Here is a 24,923-nt window from a genome sequence, read left to right as displayed (position 1 = left end):
AAGAGGTCCAGTGTCAAGAAGTCTCTTCAGTTTTTCTAGGAAGGAGAGCCACGGGTCTCCCCCACCCTTGCTGCTTACCATATATGAGATTCACAGTGTGTCATTTTGATAACTCCTACGCCTCCTCCCAGCCGCCGATAGTTCATGCCTCCGTACAACCTGCAAAGACAAAGCTCCAGTGACCACAGGTTCAGCTCCTTCACGGAGCTGCTGTGGGAAAGAACGACCCAGCCCTTGTTCTTGCTTCTTCTCGGCCTTCGGTTAATGTGGACCACAATCACTAAGCAGGGCAGCAGTCTTTGTACACACTTCCAGGGTAAATATATTTGCTCACCTCCCTCTAGAAAAAAACCAGGATTTGCTTCTTGGTTGGATGCTCAGCAGTTCTGTTTCTTAAGTAATCACTTTTTGCCTCATTCCATGCAAGACAGAAAAGATCTTGGTTGCTTGTAGTTTATCCTGGGGTACATTTGGGGTAACACAGGAACAAGGAGTCGCTCTTTCCAATTAAATTAATTTCTTTAACGTTCCTGATAACCTATTTTCAGCTCTCACTCAAGATTTAGCACATCCCAAACACCATCTGTTCCTCCAAGATATGTTACTGAAACAGTGCCTGCATTTCATATGGAACTCTGCTCCCTGTGGACTCCAGCACCCTCCTCTCTTCAGCTCCATGTTCCTCTCAGTGTCTCTACAATCTGCTGGCAGAAACACCAGAGGCAAATTCTTCAAGTAACTCCTTCCAATGCCACTTGTTAAGCCCAAAATGCATGGCAAGTAGTTGGACTACATAAAAGAAACCCTTCCTACAGCAATAAGACCAACAAACAAACAAGAAGGACCACAACGCTAATCAACTATATTGAATTCAGTAGGGAAAACACAGACTAATACCTTGAACAGCTGCCTAAACTTCTGACCAGGCAGTAACCCCTAACTCTGAATACTTTAGGTATCATTAGAGTTGCTGTAAGTAGCTGAAATCTCTCAGCTAAGGAATCTGAAATGCATACTGCTCTCTACTCAGCTGGTTTTCTATGCATTTCAAAAGGCATTGGCCACAAATCAGCATACAGGTGCATCTTCCTACTCAGTTTATGACAGATTATCTCAACAGAAAAGGGTTAATTTTCTAGTATCACTAATCTGGAAGGAATAAAGATATTAATTTCTTGCTAATCCGCACACGTGACAGATTACTAAAAGAAAGAATATAAATAAGAGCTTGAAGCTCTGCACTAATTAGAATTGTGAATAAGTATGCAGACAATTGCTTTCAAGTGCAGTTATACCTGGAAAAGAAACAGGAAGAAAAAAAAAATCTTCCCGTTCAATACACATTTTCCCATCAGGAAACGTTCAAATTGTTCTGTTTCAGCTCTTCCAGAAATATATGGAAATCAGAGCCTCAATTTGAAAACCAAAAATGAGCAGGCTGAATGCTACACCATGACAGTGAGCTCCTCCTGCTAACAGTAAGCTTATTTTTTTTGGGAAGCAAGAGCAGACTCAGTCCAAAATAAACATAAGGGGTAGATCTGTTTCAGTGTGGCCCAGTTTCTAAGTTCAAAAGCAGCACTCAAACATTTTTGCATTGTCTTTTGTTTGTTACCCAGCAAACTTGTCAAGTCATTTATTTTCTCCAAGTCTCAGTAACCTACCTATGCAGCATTTTCCTACCTGCAAAAGATGCAATGAGACTTTATTTCCTAAATGATGATTAAATTTGTTGATATCCTCAGATGGGGGGGAGGGCGGGGGACAACAACAAAAAAATCACTATGGAAAATACATTTCTGTTTTACTTAAATTGGAGTGGATGGCTAGAACTACAATTGAAGCAAATTCAAGCAGAAAACTGCAAGAGAGTGTTTCTCAACAGCCCATTACTCCAAAAATCATAGGGTGCCAAACCTAGATGGTGTATTGGCTTACTGAAGTCTTGGATTTCTATCCATGATTATATGGAAAAGCACCACTTGCATTCATAAATACCAACCTAACACAAGGTTGATATTCAGTGAAATGCTGTAAATGGCAAGTATTCCTTTTATGTAGTTATTTCTCAGCCCTGAATATCAGAAGTAATGAAAAGTGGAGAGCTGAAGGAAGTTAACCACTTCTCAGGTTTTTAGATGAGGATTCTCTTTCATGCACTTTCATGCAAGCCAACAAGCCACACCACGGCTACCACACTGGCTGCTGCACCCAAACTCCTTACGATGTCACACTTCACATTTCTAGCCTGTCTGGAACAGCTCCAAACACTGGCTGCATTGAAGCAGCCACAGCCAGAAAATGTTATTTGACCATTTCACAAACTTAAGGTTACCTCCACGTGTTGGCATCTGGATCAAACACCTCAATGGTCTTCAAGTACGTTGTCCCATCAAAACCCCCCACTGCCATTAGCTGTCCATTCACCACGGCGAGGCCCACCTGGAAAATAACCATCAGAGAGCACTTATTTAGCTGGGATGTTTACCATATTCTGAAACCAAGGGTTAAAACGGAAATATTGAAGTCTTCAATAACCAAATTTGGGGAAAGACATGCAGCAGAGGTTTCTGTGTGGAAGAAAAAGGATAAACAAAGTAGTCTATAATATACCTAACTAGATGCATCAATAGCTTCATTTAGCTAGAACATACTGGTACAGGATGACACCTAAGCTAAAATAAAAACGAAGTGAAAGGTAGACGTAGATCACAAAAAAAGAGGATCTTTTAGAGAAGGGGGGGAAAAAGAAAGAGAGGGCTCCCTTTATTACCAGTTACAAAGTTACTGAAATCTCAAGCTGTTCTGTGGTCTTGGAAACCACTTCCAGTGAAAACACCCCAACACAGCACAGAAATAAGGCCAGAACACTGTGCAAAAGGGTTTTTGTTTTGGTGTGGAGGAAACTAAAGAGAACTCAGGAGGCCTACCGAAAAAGATGCATCTATTTACCAAATTCTACAAAAAGCAAACATGCTTGTGAAAAGTCAACACCTGACCTGCAATTACAAAGGACAACGTTGAACTGTGTCCACATGCTTTGATGAGGAAAATAAACACATGTTCCATGCCCCCCAAAATAAGTTATGAATCAAGTTATGATTCATAGTTGCTTCAGACACCGAAATACTAATGTACAGACAGAATTAATCAACTCAGTACTATATAATTCCATGTCCAATGTTAAATATTCATAACATTTGCATCTGCCTAGACACTAGGACTGCTTAAACCGCTCTGTTAATCTTTTGCTCATTTGTCTGCAGAAAGCAGGAGGATTAGCAGCTGATGAAGACATGCTGCCATTCCCCACACGATACTGTGAGGAGGCAACATTCTAGGTAAGAGGCTGGAAACTCTGTTCCCACACAAATCTCACAAGGCAATGAGAGAGACTAACTAGAAACTTGTACCTAAGCAAGTAACTGCCCAAAAGTTTCTGAACTCTTTCTTCTGTGCAAGCAGATATGTTCATCTCCCACGTGATCCAAAATGCATTACAGGAAAAGACCCAGCTACTAATTTTGATATTTTTCTCTACTAGTTTCCCCAGAGCAGGCACAGCTACTTCACCAAGTGAGAAATGAAAGAATTCCTCTGTTTCAGGCCCAAGTAGCTGTATCAGCACAAGGGACCAAAATTATTTTAAAAAGACTCAAAAATGACTAGATTAATGGATACTTAACACATCCTGTGACACATTATAGAGCTGACAGCCCGGGGTATGACACCACTAACATCTCACTCTCCTTTGCTACAGGGTTTTGCCTTTTTAACAAACATTTCCCTCCCAGAGAACACGTGAAGGTACAGGGGAAGCAAGATAGGAATCTCACAAGCCGATGGCCTATGGAGCATCGTTAAGCACCGTGTAAGCAGGCAAACCAAGCCAAGACTCACCCCGCTCCGGCGGGACGTCATGGCCACAACGGGAGACCACTGGTTGGTCCGGGGGTTGTACCTCTCCGCGCTGCTGAGCTCGGTCGTGTCGTCCCGGCCCCCCACGGCGTAGATCATGTCCTGGTACACGGCGCAGCCCAGGTGCTTCCTCCTCGTGCCCATGGGGGCAATCGTATGCCAGCGGTTCTCCTGAGGGTTGTAGCGCTCCACTGTGGAGGAAAAGACACGGCTTTGGACAACAAGGCTGGTGGAGCAGGGGGAAGTCGCATTATTTTTTATCTTGCATTGCTAAACCTGTAAGACACTGCAATTCCCCACATGATAAAAATAAGATGTACCAGTTTGTGATCACCCACTCCAATGCTCTCCTGCTTTAAAAGTCTGCCTGTTCCCTCTCCTGTCTCCAATCCCTGGAAGGCTACATAGTCCGGTCACATAATGCATCTTCGCTCAGGAATGAGTTGGTCAATGCTACAAACTGATCTGCATTTTCATCTTGCAGCAGTGTGGCCTACAGCATCCTCCTTCCTATAGCATAAGGGCTACTGCAAGAAAAAGATGCACTTGCAACTGCTCAGCAAATGAGTAAAGCATTGGCTTCAGGACACACTGTCAGATGTGGCTTCATTGAGAGAAGGGAAAAGAAGAAAAAAAAGACATATACAACAAGGTAATAAGGTCTTAGAAACCTAGAGAATGAATTACTCTATAGCAAAATTACATTAAAGAAGGAAATGTATAGCAAACTGCTCACTAAAATACTCACCTGCCATCCAGGAATTAGAGACACAACAAAACAAGACCATGGCAAGTATGACTGCGGTGAGAGACAGCAAAGTGCATACCAGTGTTGAGAGGAGATGTTCCATCGGAGCCTCCCACTGCATACAGGAAGCCTCCTAACACGGCCACTGCCACTCCTAGGCGCCTGGTGCTCATGGAAGCCACACGAGTCCACTTGTTCTCTTTTGGATCGTACCTGAGGAAACGAGAAAACACTCAACTAGTCACAGACATCTTCACAAAGGGGCAGGCAGACTGTCCTTGCTTGTCTCCAAACAATAATCCCCACGAAATCTGTACAGCATTTACCTCCCCTTCTAAAGCTCATCTGCATCTTACTAAGAGATCTTGCTCTCCCTCTGCCCCACTTTTTCTTTTTTGAGATACCTTTCCACAATGTTGAGACAGGAGACACCATCTTGGCCACCCACAGCATAGAGATAGCCCCCAAGAACTGCCACTCCAACGCTGGTCCTGCAGGTGCTGGTGGGGGCCACGTCGCTGCTCCACTGGTTGGTCTTCGGATCGTATCTAGGAAAACACACCAAACAACACAAGTTGCTTTTCTAGGAAAGTTTCAGACTCCTGTGCTTAGAAACTACTGGGGTAGTGGAATTTGCCTATCTTAAGCCTGAACTGCAACACAGCTATTTAGAAGGAAGTTGGATAAAGGCCCTCAGGCAATGCAATGCATCCAAGACATGTTATTCCAGGCATTCCAAACTGCAGTTTGAGATGATTCAAATTGAGGATCAAAGCCACAGGTTCATAAAAAGCAGGTTACCAAGCCAGGCTGACGTGTGGCAATTTGCCTCTGTGCAAGCAGCAGCACCAAGAGCTACTCTGCTGCATATTCTCTGTAGCCCACACCAGAGCTCACAGCACCAGGACCGACACTTCTAGACCACGATGAGCCAGCTGGACTGGCTTGGGAACCCAGAGACTGGGAAGTAAAGTAGAAAATAAATGCAGGACATGGAGGATGTAAGGCCTGCATCCTCATCTGGGAAGCTGGGAATATGTAAAAAGGTATGTGGAAAGAATGGGTGGTTTGGTAAAAAAGAAGATATTTTTACAGCTGATGGATTTTGTTGGAGGACCGAGGTTTAGAGCACTAAGAATGCACAAGTCTCGGGGCTCAAAGGCACGGGGGGGACTCTCAACACACAGCTCCCAAAAGTAGGAAGTTTAACAAAGCTCGTTCAACTTGCATCTTTCAGAGGTCTAAATCTGACCCATTTTCCTTCTTCTGTAAAAGTATTTACAAGGTTCCTTAATTCTCTAGTCCCCATTCCACAACAATACGCTCAAGTGCTTTCCTTGAGCATTAAGTAACACATGCCGTAACCTCAGCTTCCTCAGCAATGGTAAGAACAAACCAGCAATTTCAAAAGAAGGTTAACCAAGACCATCACTCCTCCTAGCACTTGCAGTGAGACCTACCTCTTAAATATTCCTTCCTTATACCAAAACTATGTCTTGGCTCATTAAGCTGAGGATAACATGACACAAGCTGTTATGCCTGAAGTCCTAGTTTAGCAGTACAGCAATACAATATTGAGGAGGTAGGCAAAGGAGGAGGAAATGGAGACAGCATTAATATAAATGTCAGGTTTTCAGTAACATGGCTGGCAAAATGGATCAATTTTTTGAGAGGTTACACCAGGTTTAAATGCTCAGAGTAAACACTCAGAGTAGCAGCCCTATGGAGACCTACCTTTCTACACTGTTAAGATAAGAGGAACCATCATGGCCTCCCACAGCATAGAGGAGGTCATCCAGAACACTGACTCCAACACCACAGCGTCTTTTGCTCATGGAAGCCACCATCCGCCACTCATTGGTTTGAGGATCATAGCGCTCCACACTGGAGATTGCATCCCCGCTACACCAGCCCCCCACTGCAGGAACCAAAACACAAGAAACAGGGTCATGATGATGCATCACGTTCACACACGTGGGTGAGCCTGCTCTGAGGGATTCCCCTGTGCTTGGCCAGCCCTAACCCACCCCTCATCCTGAGGACCACCGTTACAAGACCAAGTCCCACTTTCAAAAAGACTAGTCTAAGTTTGGAAGGATTACTCTACAAAAACTAAAACCACTAAGTAATGTATATATCACCCCAGAAGGAAGAATTTGTAAAGTCTGCTCTTACAGGAGTACTATAACCAGAAAACCCATGGATTTAAATCTCCTAAGCCAGCAAGAGCTGCACGCACCTGCAAAGAGCACCTCTCCGCAGCGGATGGGTTTGCGTGGTCTTGTCCTTGGTCCCTGCATCAGTGGCCGCTCTTGGGGCAACAGCAGATAATTTTTAGCTTCATCCACTAGGTCCCTGTGCAAGACAGGAATATATTAATTCCAAATGTTCACACAACGGGGGTCTCGAGAGAAGGCACAAATCAAAACTGACAGTAAGAGCAGCCAGCACTAGTCATGCACTTCGGTTATCCACAAACTACCTAAGTGCATGAATAGCTCTAGTTCAAACATACTCTGTCACCCAAATGGTCATCAGTTGTTTACAGTGACACAGACGTAGACCAGTATCAGTATTTGGCCAGTGTTAATATTACATATTACGAGCAATAAACACTGACAACAAGACTGCGCGGGAGATTCATCAGGCTTACAATGTAGAAAAGAAAAACCCAGTCTGCCTCGAGCTAAAACTTAATGATTTTGCCTAAAAACAAGAAAGTTATTAAGAGCACACATATACATAATACACACACAAGACCAAGAGATGGAGATACTACCCTTCTGATGATTATTTTATCCACCAGCTCTGGCCATCTCACATTGTCCATCCATTCATGACTTGTCACCTGGACTAATGCTAATATTCCAAACCCTTGAATAAAACAAAACAAAAAAGAAGAGAATCCTCCTTCCCTCAACAGACATGGAATTCCTCCAAGGGTAACTCTTATTCAGAATGAGAACAGCTGAGTGTCCAGTGAGCAATTTTACAGGAAGCACAACAAAAATTGAGTGCTTTACAGATAACAGAACTGCACATAACCAGAAAGGCAAGACTTGCACTGTAAGAGAAGGAAATTACAGCTCTCCTGCACTACCATTGTGGGAAGTAGCAGATTCCAGCCCCAGAGCTGTTTCGCTTGTCAAAAGCAGGATATTTCAGATACGGAAACACCACTTTAAGCCATGGCAAGATCACAAATGCCATGCGAGTAGTGGGATGTACTGAATGGCCATGACTACAGAAACAAAAAGCGTGAAATGGAAAAAAATCCACAGAAAGATATTTTACCAGGAGTCAAATTGTATACTCAAAATTTGCTATTTCACTGAAAACTTGAAAAAAAAAAAATCTCTTCTCCTCCCAGTTGCAAAGAGGAAACACTCATTTACCATTGGCAATTTAACACAGTTTTAAAGAACAGACGCAAATAAGGCACCCACATACAATGAAATCCCACTCTGCAAATCAGTGAGAAGATTTACCGGCATTCTTCATCGCTCTTAATAAGAGGGTCAGAGCCCACAGTACCCACAAGGAATTTGGGACTCAGCAGCGGCAGGCGGACGTGCTGCAGGACCTACAACACACACACACAAAACAACAAAAAAGCATCACTAAAGATAAAATAGACAGTCTCGGAGATATAAGGAGAAGCCAAACAGAAATATTCAGCTATTTAGTTGCAGACTAGCAAGTTTTGATAAACAATTCTTCTGGCAAACCAAGAGCAGGATCACTTACACAGGCAAACTGCCACTCTAGTTGTCTAGTGCATCAATTCAGACAGTCAAAGCCTCGTCTTTTAAATGGGCCAATTCACTGAAAAGAAGCTATCAGCTGAAAACCTTTGCAAAACTGCAGATGCCAATACATCTGCCTGAAACACTAGCTTGCTTAGGAGTTTTATCATCAATTAAGAGTTGTTTAGCCCTCTTAAATTTAAGTGGTATTGTATAATAAATGAAAGATAATAAATAACATCCCTTTCACAAGAGCTTAGACTTTAGAGACATAATCAGCTATACACAGAGGGATCTACAAAAGGCAGAACTGTATGAGTATTAACAAGCTAGCTTGAGGAAAACAATTCCTTTTTAACAATTTTCAAAAGCTTTCCATTAAATAAAGTTGTGCTTAACAGCCATTTCCAAAGCAGAAAAGCCGAGGCAGACAGTCTCTCACCTCGTTTGATCAGAAAACCTGAGACTTCAGAAGCTTTTTTTGGATGACAGCTTTGTCAGAATGGATACATCTTTCTGAAATGCTTTGGCTTTAGACAAAACATCATCTTTCAACAAAAGCATTCTGACAATCTCCAATATAAGATCATAAGGGCTGAGGCATAAATCAACGAGCAGAAGTTAAAAATATATCTCGAATGAAGCTTTCCCCCCCCCCCTCTCTATTCCACTATCTTTTTTTGTACAGCACCCTAAACAACACAGGCGGGTTTGTCTGGATTGACTGCTGGAACGATCTTGTTTGGCAAGGCCTACCTGGAAACCATTCAATAAAGCCCCTACTGCAGCGTCTGGCTGCTGCTACCTTCAGCCTAGATGAAGGGCAAAATAAAAGTCTGCCAACCCGTATGGAAATCAGGCAGAATCACAAAATGCACTCGGAACAGTGACACTGCTGTGGCACCACAATCTCAGCCCTCACGAGTCCTCCCCTGGACACAGCAGCCTCACATGCTGCTCTGCTCCAGGTTACCTGTGGCAGCTGGGGTCTTCTCTCCTGAATGCTGTATTTCACCCAGGCCATGACCGCGTTGAAAACCTGCTCCTCACTGCGAACGTTTAACTCGTCACTGGATATAATGTCTATGAGCTGGTTGGCAGGCAGCAGCATGAATTCCTCGCTCTCCATTACCTGGTTAAGCAGAAAGGAGTAAAGAAAAACCTAAGATCAGTGGTCAAAGCACCAGAATCATTTGCGACTCCTGCACTTCAATGCAAGGCTAAAGGAGAGAGGGGTTGCTCGAGTCAGAGCCCCGTGGAGGGATCCCACAAAGTGCCAAATACCCACAAGTGTTACAGACACCAGCCAGAGCGAAGGGTTCACTGCACAGAGCTGAACACAGTCCCCAACAAAGCAAAAATCACCTTTAGATGGCGATGCAAGTGAAAGGAAAATTTTATATAAAGTTCTGCAGATTACTTTTGAAGGGTTAAACCACGGGATGCATTGATCAGGTTTCAAAACTTAGGAAAAACAAAGCCCTTATTTCAACCCAGCCTCCTCATTTGCCATGTGTAATACATAAAGCAGAAATAAAAATGTGAGGCAGACGGTAAATATTCGACAGAAAAACAGTATCAGAATAGAGAGGCTTTATTCATAATGAGTCCAAACAGAGCACAAAAAATAACAAATCTCAGAAATAAGTTACCAGAGGCATTGTAGAGAATATGGAAAGATCTTCCCGAATGCTGATTTGTAGCAGAACAGCAACGATTTCAGGACAAGGAGATGGACTCATTTGATCCTGTCTCCCTTTCACTTGCTCTAAATATATACTGAGAGGATGCGCGAGCCCAAACACACCTAAATGGGAATCAGAGGCTGCTAAAGCCGCAAGGACCGATCTCTTGTGAAATCCAAGGCACTGACAATCTGCAAACATGTTAATTCCTTCGGTACCCCAGAGAGCAGCCGCGCTCCTCGGGAGGCCGCAGCTGCCGCTAGAGGACCCTCCGCTCATCCAACCCGGCACAAACTCCCCGTGCCGGGCTCAGCCCGAGCCCCCGGTGACCCAGCCCTGCCTCACGGCCACGTCCCGGGCACAGGGCCGAGGAGCAGCGAGGGAAGGGAGCTGCAGAAGCGGCTGCACTGCCCATTCCCAGCGCAACCTCCCGGCAAGCGCTCCCAGGCTGCAGCCTGGAAGCTCGTGCAGCCTCAGGGACGGAAAAACACCCAATATCGGCCTTTCCCTTCATTTGCAACCACATTACCATTCTGCGACCTATTTTAGGATATGAAGCATGAACAAAAGAGAAATCCATTCTCTTTAATACTGTCGTCTCAACAAGAATCAGCTGCGTGGTCCTTTTGATTACTTCAAGAACTGATTCAAGAACACTGAATGAATATGCAAAAAATAGCCAAGCTGCTGACAACAGCAAATACTGCTAAAAGGAAACTCAAGGAAATAAGGTCAGTTACCAGGCTTTTTTTCCAGGATCCTATGGGCTGCCAGGGAGCAGCAAGAGTCACAACAGAGTCATCTCAGACACTTTCTCAGCCTTTGAGCTCAAACTGAGATGGCCACAAAGACCCATATCAGCATTTTGCAGAGTCTTCCTCGCTTTTACATAGACCAGCTTATGTCTAAATCTTACCTTGATGGTTTGTAAATGCATCCCCAGATATAAAAATAGGGGTTCAGGATACAACACAACTTACACCCTCACAAAACACGGTCGTACCTCACTGAACTCAAGACACTGCCAGCACTTCTGCAAATCCAGTCTTTGCTGCTATGCATCTTGTTAGTTTACACAGTAAAATAAACACTCTTAAACATTCAGTCTTATTTTTGGCTTAATTATCAGGACATTAAAAACTATTTGACTAATATTAACAGTCTGATATTTACTTTCTAGAAGCTCACAGCAGTAACAAAAATGAGATGGCCTTCATTTGTTTTTATATGCACTGAACAAAATCAGAAAAAAATACAGCACTGTTGATTACTGCATTTAAAAAGAGATAGAAAAAATGTAAGAGAATATGGAACACAATCTTTGCCTACTGAAACAGCGCAAGTTGTTCTATTTTTTCACTTCACACAGATGTCAGAGATCAAGCAAAAAATATGAAGGCTTTTTTTTTGCACAGCAGAACCGTTTCGCATTCATATTCACTAGGGCTTTTAGGCAATAAATTAAACTGAGGGGAATGGAAGACTTGGAGAAACATTTTACCAAGGAGTTAATGACGTAATGCAGCAATACACATAAAAACTAATAGTACTGGAGGTTAGCGCAGCAGAGGACACGCAGCAATTTAGACTGCGTTCAAAGTAACTGCATGGATTGGCATGATGCCGAATGCTTAATATTTTACATTGCCAACCAGGAGATTCCCATTTCCTGCTTCTTTTCCTTTTGGCCAGCTTGGAGGGGTTACGGTCTCTGCAGAGAAGCGAACGTTCTGTATTCGATTTAACCTCCACGTGGACGGACACAAAAAGCTAAACACCACCTTCCAAGCAGGGAAGGCTCCAGTCTAACCTATTCCTTTCTGGAGGCCACGATTTAGTTAAGTAAATTATAATCTGTACCATCTCTGAGGGAAAGTGTTCTCTAGAGCCCAGAAGTTTTGCCTGCACGTGCCTTCACGGGAATGAGGAAGATGGGAAGCTGCCTTTGATGGACTGCAAAAGAAAAGAACCCCCACAACAAGCAGCTCTTAACAGTTCCAGATTCCAGCTGTGTGTATTAGTACTAAAACACTAAAATGCAGAATTGTTGGGCTGTAAAAGTTATTTAGAGACTCATAAGCATGCCCTGCTCATGTAATAATGAGAAGAACTAGCTCTAACCATTAAAACCACCAAGCACTGAAAATAAGCGACCATCTGGTTACCATCCTGCTCCCCCTAAAATAAATGCAGAAGAAATGTAGAGCAAGCAGAGCACACATGAAATGGTGGCTAAAATGTTGGGTTGAATGTTGGGCTTTTGGGAAATCACCAAGCTCTGCAAAAAAACAAGCTCTCAACTTACACAGCGAAGTCATTTTTTTCTAGTCTTTATGATTGGGAAAGCCACATTTACTGCAAATTTACCAGTATGCTGATGTCATGTGTCTAGTTAAATACCAGGTACTGTCTTCAGTGCATCCAGTAGTCAAGTTCAATGGTGTTTGCTTCTTCCTGTGATTTAATTAAGTACTACCTGACTGAAATTAATACAATTTCAGTCCCTTCCCTGTGTAAACTTCAATCACAGCATTAATGTGCTGCCACTTCTTTGAGGAAACTAAATAATCAGAAGTGGATTCTGGAGCTGTCTCCCTTTGAAAAAGGCCTGTAACAGGAAGAGAGATTTCTCTGCAGCAGCCTACCCAGGATAGGGATAGAAAAGTGCGGAGTCTAGGGAAGAAAAGAAACAAATCTCTCAGCTAGGGAAACAGACCTTCATGCTTACAGTGCTTCTTCGAGAGAGCAGCTGTCTCCAAAACACATGTATGTTCTTGCCCTCTCAACCAGGGCTCAGGAATGAACCGCTTTAAGATTTTGGGTTTTTTTCTGTAGCTTGGTGCAATGAAAACCCCTCTCATCCATCTGAGTACTGTTCACACAATCCCACGCTATTATACAGATTCTTTTCTGATTTGTAGCTGGCAATTTTCCACATACACAATACCAAACATCAACTAGTGCCAGCGGCCCTGCCTTCCATACAGGATTCACAGCGGAACTCCGAATAAGAGAAATGCTACAGATCATGAACAAAAATATCATGCAGTCCTTCAAGTACCTCTCCTCTCTGTTCCCCAGCTAACAGTTGGCACCCTAGGAGATGCAGCAGAGAGTAGGGTAGGGTTTGGAAGGAAAGGCAAAACAAGAGGTGGCCAAGGCTCTCTCAGGGCACATTCACAGGATGTTTTTCACCTAATCCAGTATACTAGTGCCTTACCTCCTGGAAGTTATGCTGTGTGAACTTGTCCGCAATCCTCAGCAGCTCTCGGCACGAGTGGGTGTCAGCAAAAGCTCGGATGCCCAGGCAATTGGAAGGGTCCAGCTGTCTTTTAAGGAACTCGCAGCAGGCCTCCTGGATCTCAGCCAGCTGCAGAAGGCAGGCAGCTGGGAGCAAGGTCTGGACGTTGCCCTCCTCGACGGTGATCTGCGAGGTGTACGCGAAGTCGATGAGCAGCTCCATGGCCCTCTCGTCGATGTCCCTGATCACGACCTCCGTCTGGCGGCTCTCCGCGAGCTCCCCGGTGAACATGGCTCGGAAGTAGGGGCTGCAGGCTGACAGAATCACCCGGTGCGCGTAGATCTTCTTGGCGCCGACTACGAGCACCACATCGCAGAGCTCCCGGTGCTTCCGCAGGAGATTGATCACTTCCAGGGTTTGCCGAGGGTGCTTGTCGGAGATGTAGGGCATGCGGGCAGGCTGCGGCACCCCCTCCGGCAGCTTGTTGGGATCTCCAAGGGTGCAACGGCTCGTCACGTCCATTCCGGTCTCTCCTGGGCGAGTACTAGTGCACCTGCAACGGAGCAAGCCGTGAGGCAGGAGCAGCATCCCCACGTCTATCTCTAAACACCATCCCCAGCTCGTGTCACTTAGGAGCACAACGGAGCGGTGAACCCAGCGTGAGCTAGAAGGTGGAAACAAACACGTGACCCCACGAAAAAAGAATCTGCCTCAACCCAAAGTGTCCTTAGAAATAAACAAAGGCCAAATGAAACAGGCTTGTATTTATACCTATTTCTATATGCTTTCTATGACACACTGCTGTAATATTCCAATTGCACATACATATTTATTAACTGAACCTCATTATTAGTTAGAAAGACATTATCCTCATTTCAGAGATAGTGAGTCAAAGCAGAGATGATGAACTGACTTGCCCAGTGTCATGACGGTTTTTTTCTTTATTTTTTTTTCCTGCCACCATAAAGTGTAATTCTAGTTATCTGCTTTAACTAAACTTATCTGTTCTTCCACCTACCTTTTCGACAGGGCCACTCAACACAGTGATACCTGAACACAGCAAACTGCCACGCAGACTTTATAAGTTAAAAGTGCCCTGCAGCTTACCACAAATATATTTCAGGTTCACAGATCATTCATTTAATCATTACCTCTTCAGATATTTCAAGTTATGGGCACTTCTGACACAATCCACCTTCCTCACCATGCTTCAAAAGAAGTTTAATCTTTCCCAGGAACGGCGGGCTAAGAACTACAGAATGCAATCAGGATTATTAGACCAGTCAGGGAAAAAAGTCAAAACAATCAAGGCATTTCCAACTGTCAGGCTCCCACAAAAGGAAGAAAATACAGTTAAGATGATAACTTCAGAATACGAGACACGTAAACTAAGCCTCCAGCAGAGTAGGGAAAACATACTGCACTCACAACTCCAAGTGCAAAGTTGCAACTATTTGCTGTCCCCCTCTAAGACTTTGGGTACCTTTCCTTTACTCCCCAGACCTCACTTTGCAAAAAAACTGAGCTCAGTACTAAGCAAAAAGAATTAAACTTAGTTCTGCATTGGGCAATCAGGCTGATTTTGTAGGTATCAGCACACATTTAATTGAGATGCCATTTTGGATAGCTGGGGCATCTTTGAATTTTTGGCAAATACTACATGCACAATTATAAGAATATGCACTATCATCAGTGAGATTTCAATTACTACGAAAATAATATAAAAACAGGAAATTCTTGCCTATATTAACTCCGAAGAGAAAACACTACCTAGGTCAACTAAAGCACACAGAGCAAAGTGTCAGAATATTGATGGTTACAAATTATCCGGTGAACGCACTGGTGCTTGGAGAGACTCTGAAAACCTCATGTTACCCATTTCCAACCTTTTTGTTATACACTGGCATTTGTGAGCTGTCACTAGCTCGCTTTGCCCATATTAAGAGTTAAAAAGATACCCACCTTCACTTTGCCATTGCTCAAAACATTTTGCAGCATGCTTGAAGGAAAGGATTAAAAAATAACTCACATCCTCTCCTCTCATTATTATGTCAAATGCACCTTCTAACCACAGGGAAACCAGGCTGTTGCTGCAGTTCAGATTATTCACTTGCATCCTAGACTGTTTGCCCATTCCCCCCCACACCCTGCCCTTGATCATCAAATTCAGATGTTTCAGACCATTACCTTTTCCTCATATCTTGGCTCCACAGATCCAGCTAGTTCTCCCCTCTGGGTTTTGCTGTTTGCTCCAGTTCAGCCTCTATATGTTAAATACCTTGTTTTTTATCCCTACGCTATCCTTTTTAGATCCATCACTGTTCTCCTTTCCTGACAGCCCTGACAAATCCTTTTGCTGTGATACTGCCTCTCATGCTCCTCTCCTATGCCCACTTTTCCTTCACAACTCAAATCCACCTTGTGAGGCTCAACAGTCTTTTTCAAAGAAATGCTAAATTCCCCACCACGTGGGTAAATTCTCCTTACAATAATGCATGCAAACTAGGTTCAATGGTGCCCCCACAAAAGTCCAAGAAATCTTGGCTAAAGATTAATTAACCTGCCTAACTGGTTTACTTTCATATTCCTTAGCAGCTTCGGCTACAGGGTAATTTAATCCCTCTGCAAAGACAAGAAGAAAGGGACTCAAAATGTGGGGAAAAAAAAAAATCCCCTTGTACAAAGTCTAGTTTCTGCTAAGCAAGCCAAATAGCTTTAAACCCCTAAAGCACAATAAAATCTACGTCAAACCCCTAAGAAAGAAAAAATTAGCCATGAGCAAGACGCATGCTACTATAATTCCATCACGACCAGACCCTCTTTCAAAGCATCTTCTAAGCAGGACACAGGCATCCTTCAAACAAAACAAACAAACAAACAAAAACCATTTCATGCAATTACCGCTCACAAAGGAGGCTCTATTTCCCCCCCCCCTTTTTTTTTTTTTTTTTTTTTTGAAAACAGGACCCTTAAAGAAATTCTAGACTTTCCTCAAACATAAAATACCTGCTAAAAGTAGCCTTAAAGCTGCTCAGGAGCTCTTGGAGTGCCACAGATTCTGCCTATAAAACAGGTTAAAAACTCTGAAAAAAAAAAAAAAACACACACAAGAAATGTGGTGCACCTTGCCAACCCCACCATGCAGAAGTCTTGGTTGACAGTGAGAGCTAAGTAATAGACTGACTTTAGGATATGTGGTTACTTGGCTGGATTTGGGTAATAGAAATCCTTGTCCTTTCCTAATTAATCCTTTCCTAGCTAGGACAAAACAGGATTTTCTCCTCAAATTAGGGTCCATTGAACTTTTCTATAAATAAACTAATTGAAAAGGGGCCTCCACAGGCATTCCTGCATTGTTTTCAATATCATTCACCCGAGTGCCTATACTGGCACCTAAGGCTTTCTGCAAAACTATGTAAAAGCTTGCTTGTACTCTCACACTAAAACATACATCAACAAATTTTAAAAAAATGTTGGTATGCTTCCTCAAGGAAAGGAAGTGCTGGTTAATGATTAAAGAAAACTGAATGGATGGAAAAGAAAAATAGCACCCTTGATTTACCCCTAATTTATCCCTGGGTAAGTCAGAAGCCAGTATTCACTGGGTTTGGGAATTTCCATGGAGGATCAAACCAGATGCTGATGTTGGGCACTGGGGAGGCTGCTGAGTGTGAATTCAAAGGACACTGTCTGATGGCCTCTATCTCCACGAGGACACTAATCTAACTGCACTGTGTGTGCATTATGCAGATGTATGCATAGGGGATGAAACGGTGACTCAGTAGCTTGGAGGTGTGAAAGACAGAAGGCAGCACTTGATTCTCACATGCTAGGCTGGCTGCCTCCCCCACACACACACACATAAAGCTAAGAGCTGCTCCTGAATACCCAGGGTGATTAGAAAGAGTTGAGGATCAGAGAGGAAATGTGTCTGCGAGGATAAAAGATTCCCACTCAGCTATGCAGATATTCTGGGATTAGCTTCCATCAAAATGCAGGGCTGGGGAAATCTACAGCTACAATGGGATTAAGAAAGAGCTGACAAAGGATCAGTTTTTGTAGCACACTGCTGAAAAGTACAACCGGGAACACAGGCAGCCTGCAACACTAAGTCAGCTAAATAAATCAGCTGCTCTGCCTCCATTTTACTCAGCTATGTCAGTTCCCAGAAATCTGTTCATTCACACGGGCCTTTATCAGACACTCATCCTTACAGTACAGAGTAGCTTCTTTAAAAGTTAAAAAAAAAAAAAAAAAAAAAGATTAGGTATCTAAGGAAAACATTCCCCAATACTGTCTTATAGTTCCTTAACTTTCAGGTCAGAGATAGCAGCATTTTTTCTGGTTTATGTTTTAGTGTGAGAGTCCAAATAAGCTTCAGCATAGCATAGCAGAAAATATTAGGCTAACTCAAGGCCTGTGATAAGACCAAGCCACAACCTGAGAACAAAATCCTACTTGGCTCCTTTTTTACCCAAACAGCAAGTTTTAGATGTACTTTGTCAACACATCTGAGTTAGCAAGCAGGCAGATAAACCTAACTGCAATATCATTCTAAATTACTGAGAATGAGAACTGTAATGATCTTATTTAATCATACATATTAATTAACGTGTTCCTATTTACATTTAGGTTGGTTTTTCACTGACTAAAACCAGAGAACTCTCCATTTTCACCAAGAATGACAATGTCCACACGCAAAAAGATGGAACTCATTACTGCAGCCCTCCAACTAATTCCCCAAAACCTCTGCATCTCATTTTGGAAAGAGCTACTGTTTGAAGTTCAGTTAGTTTTCTCTAATCTTGACAGGAATAGCTCCAATTTATTTTTTGTTCAAACTGTACTTCCCATCTTCAAAATCCTGATAACCAACTCTTCATATTTACCAATATGGTGCAGAATAAACCTGAGCTCACTTGTCTGTGGCACCTGGCAGGGCTCTTGCACAGCACTGTGAGCAGAGGCCCGAGTAAAAGGATTTTAAAAGATCTGTGAGCCTGAAACCCAATCGGAAAGCTTCTTTTTTGTTGTGGTTAAAATAAGCAGTACAATAAAAAATGGGAATTTCAACAATCCACAAAGGCCCTTTCAATACACAAGTAAATTCAAGATCTGAAGATCCCCAGCCCATTACAGATCTGTATCTGTCTGGCTCGACTCCAGCACTACGACACATCCAGGCACAACGCTCAGCTGGAGGGCTAGTCCCCCCAAAATAAAGTTCCTCTAAGCACATCAAACCTGATAATCTGTGCTCTACACTGGGTTGCCACAGAGGGAGGGCAAATAAAAAGACTGAAAGATCTGTCCATCCATGATACAAATTTTAAAATTAAGAAAACTGCCTGAAGCTCAAGGGTTAAAACTACCCCAGACTGAGGGGCACACAGAACCTCTGGGATGGCAAGTCTGAAACAAAAGAACAAAGCCACAAAAGACCTAGAAACTATAAACTTTAGCACGTTCATTCTGTGCCTCAATGCCACATGCAGAAAACAGCAGACATAAAAAGGCAGTAATTTAGAATCTCAATTTTTCCACTGGGGGAAAAAAAAAAAAAAAGAGAGAGAGAAAATGAGCACGCACCAATGGAGCCACCAACTGGATGTCACTTTGGGAAACATTTTGATAGATGGAGTACAACACAAAAGCCTGCAAAAACGTGGTCTTACACAGGTTAAGAAGATTTAAACGGTCTCAGTGGTAGAAGACTGAGATTGAAGCGATCTCATCTGCTACTTAACCTGTCTTGGAGAAAAAGGAACTCATTGTAAAAAGTTTCAGGCAGCTCCTCATTGTCTCAGACTCCTTATCTGGACAAAATATTGAACAATACACAGCACCAGGGATGCCCATGTCACGTCCCACGGTTTATTCATTAGCTTATCTGAAGCAATGGCACAAACAGTCTTTTCTGTTGTGCTTGAAGGGTTCATTTAATTTAACAATATAGCCTCACTCGACAAAGGTTTAACTATTTATTCCTTGTCTCCTGCTGCAATAACAGAACTCAGGCAGCACTCTGCACATGCTAAAAACCTCTCTACATATTCACATATGGTAAAGTTCCTTGCCCTGTTTTGCATTAGTGTTTGTTTTTAATAAAGCAAACTGCAAGCTGCATGATTTTAAGAAAGTTTTCCCATTTCTAACATCCTAAAAGGTATAGGAAGACTAAGTGATTTGTACTGATTCTCTTTACTCTTCATTTGGTGGTGCAAAACTTGGCTTCCATTCACTGTTTCAAGACGCAAAAACATGTTTGCTGTGAAGTTTTGTCACGGGATTGGCAACTAATAGTGAAAAGTAACTGCAACTAGCAGATAATCCTGTTAGACAGCTTGTCACCATCCTGATTTACTGTGACAATCTTTTTTTTTCTCCCCTCTCTATAAAGCAGGAAGTTTCTGACACAAGGAGAGCAAGAATTCCCCTGACTTAAACTTCAGCCACATCCTCAGCTCATTAGAACTGAAGCAGCTGACAGCTGTAATTAGGAGAGGAAGCCCCTTCACCTGAGACTCCATGCACCACAGGAGCAAAACTCTGCCAGTTAGGGTAAGAATACCCTAAAATACTCCAAAAATCAAGTCTGAATTTATTCCTAGGCAATTTACGTCACAATATCAGAATACATAAGTGAATATAAAAAAAAATGAATTTTAAATGCTAGCGAACTAGAGGGAAAAAAAAATCACCAAAAAGAATTATGACAACTTATCTTCACTACTTTCTTTCCATAACAGCATATTCATCTAAAGACATCTGGTCTTGTAAGCAATGAAAACTAAGTACACTGAATTAGAGAGTAAAGATAAATGCTTTATATTCTAGCTTTCCTGAAGAGATCTCAATAAAAATTTATATATATGCAATAAAAATTTATATATATATATATATATATATATGCTCTAAGTACTTATGAAATAAAGTTGTGTAACTGAGCACACCTGGGTAAAAAAAGGAAATTATTTTCACATCTTACCTGCGCATTGGCTTTCCGTCCATGCACCGTGAAGAGAAACCTTCACTCACACTTCAAGAGCTGATCTAAGGCAAGAAAAAGGAAACAAAAAGGGTGATATTCTGCAGCGAGGGCGCCTTCCTTCCTCTCTTCAGTACGGCTCAGGGAGGACAGCATAAGTGACCACATCCATGTAATAACAGGCCTTCAAGCTCTTATCCAGCTGTAAAATTCACAGCCTGGATTAACGATGCCTAGATTGCAGAGACCATCAAGCAGGAGAAAATATAATCATCATTAAAAGTAATTTTGCCACAGCTGCATAATGATTCCTTAGGCAAACAGAACACGCGTGCCATAAATTCAGCAGGCTGCCTTTCTGCCCGAGTCCTTCAGATTATTTTACCAAAGAACACAATACATATATATGAATCCAACCTGATCTCTCTCTCTCTCACATACCTCAGCCAGAGGCAGGAAATCTCTCTCCCTCATATATTTATCGCAGATCTAAGCAGGCTGGTGCCTGGCAAACTGCTCAGCAGCCTCTCTGTAGGGCCAGTATCTGACGCAAGATCTGCCCAATAGCTGGAAATTGGGGATAACTCCATGCCCCAGAGGTGAGCGCGATGCTACCAGTGGTGCTGCCTCTGCAGGGGTTAACGATGCTCCCCGAACACACCAAATCCAGCCAAAATAGTTATATTTTTGAGAGCAGTAACAGTTGCAACCTGAAGAGCCCCTTCCCTATTCAAATACTACCTTCTAGCAGGGCTTAAGCCCCCTTTTTTTCCACAAGGGCATCCACCAGCCTGATTTCATTTTAATGACTACTGAGTCAGAAATAAGTTCAATTAAAACATTATTTAAAGCACTAAGAGTCACCTTTTTATGCAGTAAAAGAAAAGCAATAAGAGTCACCTTGTAGTAAATGTAGTCATGCAGTAAAAGACCAAAAGCATAATCATCTTGATACTCACAAAATCCTGCTACCCAGAACCGAAACCAGCACCGAAAAACAAAACAGGAAAACTGTGGGAAAGACAACGGCTGACAGCATAAGCCTGAGCAGCTCTCACGAAAGGAAAGCACGCATTTACCAGAGAAGTTGGCTCAGAGAAGCACAGCACCCTCCCCAAAAGGGCCGGAGAGTCACGCGGCAGCTTTAGGCCCCACAGCAGCGCGGGTTTGGGGGGGCTACGTGAAAGCACAGAAGGGCGCCCAGACCCCCCAACCCGCGGCTGCCGCAGGCCGCGGCGGGCGGCGGTCCGGGGGGGGGTCCCGGCCGTTGTCCCCGGCCCCCCGGGCCCAGGGCGGGAGGGCGGCGGGTCCCGCGGGTTCCTCCCCCCCGACTCCGGTCCCCCCCCCCGTCGCTCACCGCCGGCAGCGGGTCCGCAGCGCCGCCCGCCCGCCGCTCTCCTCGGCGGCAGGAAGCGGTCCGGCCCCGCGCGCGTCCCCCCGCCAACCGCCGCCGCCGCGCCGAGGTGCCGCGCCCGCCCGTTCCGCCGCCGCCCCGCCCCCTGCGCGGAGGGCGGGGGGAGCGGAGCGGGGACAGGGGCCGTCCCGGGGTCCCCCCGCGGGCCGGGACGGGGGTGCTCGTCCCCGCGGGGTGTCCGTGTGCGCGGGGTGCCCGTGCGCGTCCACGTCCCCGCGGGGTGTCCGTGGGCGTCCACGTCCCCATGGTGTGGCTATGTCCCCATGGGGTGTCCGTGGGCATCCACGACCCCGTGGGGTGGCCACGTCCCTGTGGGGTGTCCATGGGCGTCCATGTTCCCACAGCGTGGCCGCGTCCCTGTGGAGTGTCCGTGGGTGTCCACGTTCCCACAGGGTGGCCACGTCTCCGTGGGGTGTCCGTGGGTGTCCACGTTCCCATGGCTATGTCCCCATGGGGTGTCCGTGGGCATCCCCATTCCCACAGGGTGGCCATGTCTCCGTGGGGTGTCTGTGGGTGTCCACGTTCCCATGGCATGGCCACATCCCCACAGGGTGTCCATGGGCGTCCACGTTACCATGGGGTGGCCATGTCCCCATGGAGTGTCCGTGGGCGTCCACATTCCCATGGGGTGGCCACGACCCTGCAGGGTGTCCATGGGCGCCCACGTTCCCATGGGGTGGCCACGACCCTGCAGGGTGTCCATGGGCGTCCACGTTCCCATGGCGTGGCCATGTCCCCACGGGGTGTCCATGGGTGTCGATGTTCCCATGGGGTTGCTGTGTCCCCACAGGCTGTCCACGTCCCCGCAGGGTGTCTATGGGCGTCCATATTCCCATGGGGTGGCCACGTCCCTGCGGAGTGCCCGTGGATGTCCACGTTCCCACAGGGTGGCCACGTCTCCGTGGGGTGTCCATGGGAGTCCACGTTCCTATGGGGTCGGCATGTCCCCACGGGGTGTCCATGGGTGTCCATGTTCCCATGGGGTGGCCGTGTCCCCATGGGATGGCCATGTCCCCGCAGGGTGTCCACATCCCCATGGAGTGACTGTGTCCCCACGAGGTGGCCACGTCCTGCAGAAATGGGAAATGGCACACCTTGTAGCTTCAGACAAAACCTACCCGGATCAAGCACAGTCATGTACATCCAGACATGCTACCAGTGGTGCTGGTAGCTGTGCTTGACCCGGATCAAGCACAGTCATGTACATCCAGAAGCTAAGCACGAGATCCTCTCTGTAGCCGAAATCACAACTTGTGAATAAGAAGGGGTTATACTGACACCTCTGTTATGCAGCCATCCTAAATACAGGTTCAGGGCTTCCTCTGTGAATAGCATCTTTTGCCAGCCACTACCAGATCGCTACTTAAACACCATAACCTGGAACAGCTGGAGAAACAGCAAGAATTGATGAAGATGCCTTTTAGAAGAATTAAGGAGGAAGAAATGCATTCAACAAAAGAGGATAGATTTTATTCCATCCATAAAAAACAGTTGCTGTTGGAAACCAACAACTTCTGACCATGGGAACAACCCATATCTCCAAACTGACTGATGACCAACTTATAAAGAAGTTTCTTAGTGGTTCCTACTGCTTCCAGGTGGGGTTGATCGGGGGAAGTATGAATCCTGCTATGGAAAATATGTTACCATGAGGATAAAGAAAGCGGATGAGGCCCTGCCAATGCGGTGACATTTGGGTGAAAGAAAAAAAAAAAAAAAAAAAAACAAAAAAAAAAAACCTTGTAAAGCCTGGAGGAGGTGTAGAAAAAATGGAAGAGTGGCAGAAGTGGAAGAGCAAATACGATCAGAGCCAAGAGAGCGGGCACCAGCACGGGGTGAGGGGCTGCAAGGGGGCATTTGGGAGCAGGGCCAGAGGCAGCAGGAGATTCTCAGTGCAGCAGTGGGGAAAGAGGGAGCAAGGGCCGAGGACATGGACCAAGGAGGGACTAAGCAGGGAGGGACGGTCAGGGAAGATGGGGAAAGGGTGAAGAGAGACTGTAGCTCAGTGGAGCTCCCACCCGGTACCCACTCCTTTTCCACAAGCAGCTATGGGACTTTTTCACCTGTGAGATCTTCAGGATCTACCTTCTTCCTCCCCCTAACAAGAAATAAACACAAAACATCTTGAAAATAGCGGCCGCACCACCTCTGCTCCTGCAGCAAGAGCTGGCCCAGGAAACAGAGAGATCCTGTGCCCTGCCGAAGGGCAGGAGCTGCAGACCCTGGCACGTTTGGGGCAGGTTACCGAGCCCAGGCTCCTGACTCGGCTCCTTCCCGGCTCTTCCCGCTTGCCCGCGCCTAGGTGACATCGCGGGTGCATTTTGACATCAGCTGCGGGCCAGCGGTGCAAGAAAGCGGCCTGAGCGCTGGCATTTGCGAGCGGCACCGTACGGCAGCGCTCCTGAGTGGACTCCTCTCTGCTCATCCTTTGGGATCCGAGTTGCGGAGGGGAACGATGCCTGTCTTTGGCTTTGTGAGCTGGGCTCTCTGGTCCCTGGTGCTGCTCCCCGGCACGCTGAGCCTGGGCCCCTGCATTGCGTGCGTGAGGGTCAGGGGTAACGCTCTGCCCCTCGCGCCGGCAACGGCCCCGGCCCTGGGGCGCGGGGATGAGGCGCCGTGCCGGCCCCAGCCCTTCGCTTTGCAGCTCCTTTGGGACGGCCTGGCCTGGCTGGATGCACTCAGGGTGTTTTCCGTGGGCTGGCGGGCTCCGTGCCTGCTCAGCACGGCTCTGCTGGTGCACTCGCTCAGCAGCTTCGCGCGACGGCCTCGCACGAGGGTAGGACAAGGGGCCGAGCTGGGCTGGACTGGCTGGGCTGGGCTGGACTGGGCTGGGGGATCTTCACCCAAAACCTCTTCCATGGGGAGGTCGAGAGCAACACAGGCCAGAAAGCCTCACGAGAGCTGCCGCAGGTGTCCTTAGTGCAAGCAGTCCTTATCCCACTCGCTGCTCCTCCAGGAACCCCCAGTCCTTCCCACACCCCTCTCGTTTCCAGAACATGCTCCGAGCAGCTGCTCAGCCTCCGCAGACCGAGTCCCGGCGCTACAGCAGCTCCGACGTGCTCCGCCACGTGGAAGTGAACGTCGCGCTCAGGAGCAAGTACCTGCGGCGCCTGCACTACCTGTGCCAGGAGGACGCCACATGCCCGGGCTCCAAAAGGAAGGCGGGAGAGGCGTGCGGAGACA

At 45.6% G+C, this 24,923-nt stretch overlaps 1 protein-coding gene across 3 annotated transcripts; it reads right to left on the bottom strand.

Annotated features, from left to right (window-relative positions):
- On the bottom strand, positions 1–21,779 carry KLHL20 (kelch like family member 20). Of its 3 annotated transcripts, none has more exons than XM_088524849.1 (12): positions 21,684–21,779; positions 20,327–20,391; positions 13,318–13,891; positions 9,386–9,544; positions 8,155–8,249; positions 6,906–7,021; positions 6,401–6,584; positions 5,071–5,214; positions 4,746–4,879; positions 3,901–4,109; positions 2,336–2,442; positions 1–159 (listed from the first exon to the last, which is right to left on the bottom strand). In XM_088524849.1, the coding sequence occupies exons 2-12, from the start codon at positions 20,347–20,349 to the stop codon at positions 75–77; spliced, it is 1,830 nt and encodes a 609-aa protein (XP_088380975.1). In that variant the 5' UTR covers positions 20,350–20,391; positions 21,684–21,779; the 3' UTR covers positions 1–74. The 3 variants fall into 3 exon arrangements, with proteins under 3 accessions (XP_088380975.1, XP_088380976.1, XP_010226917.1); XM_088524850.1 differs by lacking the exon at positions 21,684–21,779 and adding an exon at positions 20,490–20,503; XM_010228615.2 differs by lacking the exon at positions 21,684–21,779 and having other exon boundaries at positions 20,327–20,427.
- Positions 21,780–24,923: the final 3,144 nt, after the last annotated feature.

This window comes from Tinamus guttatus, unplaced genomic scaffold, assembly GCF_059628265.1.
Source record: "Tinamus guttatus ecotype Peru unplaced genomic scaffold, ASM5962826v1 Tinamus_guttatus_pri_ptg000215l, whole genome shotgun sequence".
In the NCBI taxonomy this organism is placed as follows: domain Eukaryota; kingdom Metazoa; phylum Chordata; class Aves; order Tinamiformes; family Tinamidae; genus Tinamus; species Tinamus guttatus.
This window is presented reverse-complemented; position numbering and strand designations above follow the sequence as displayed.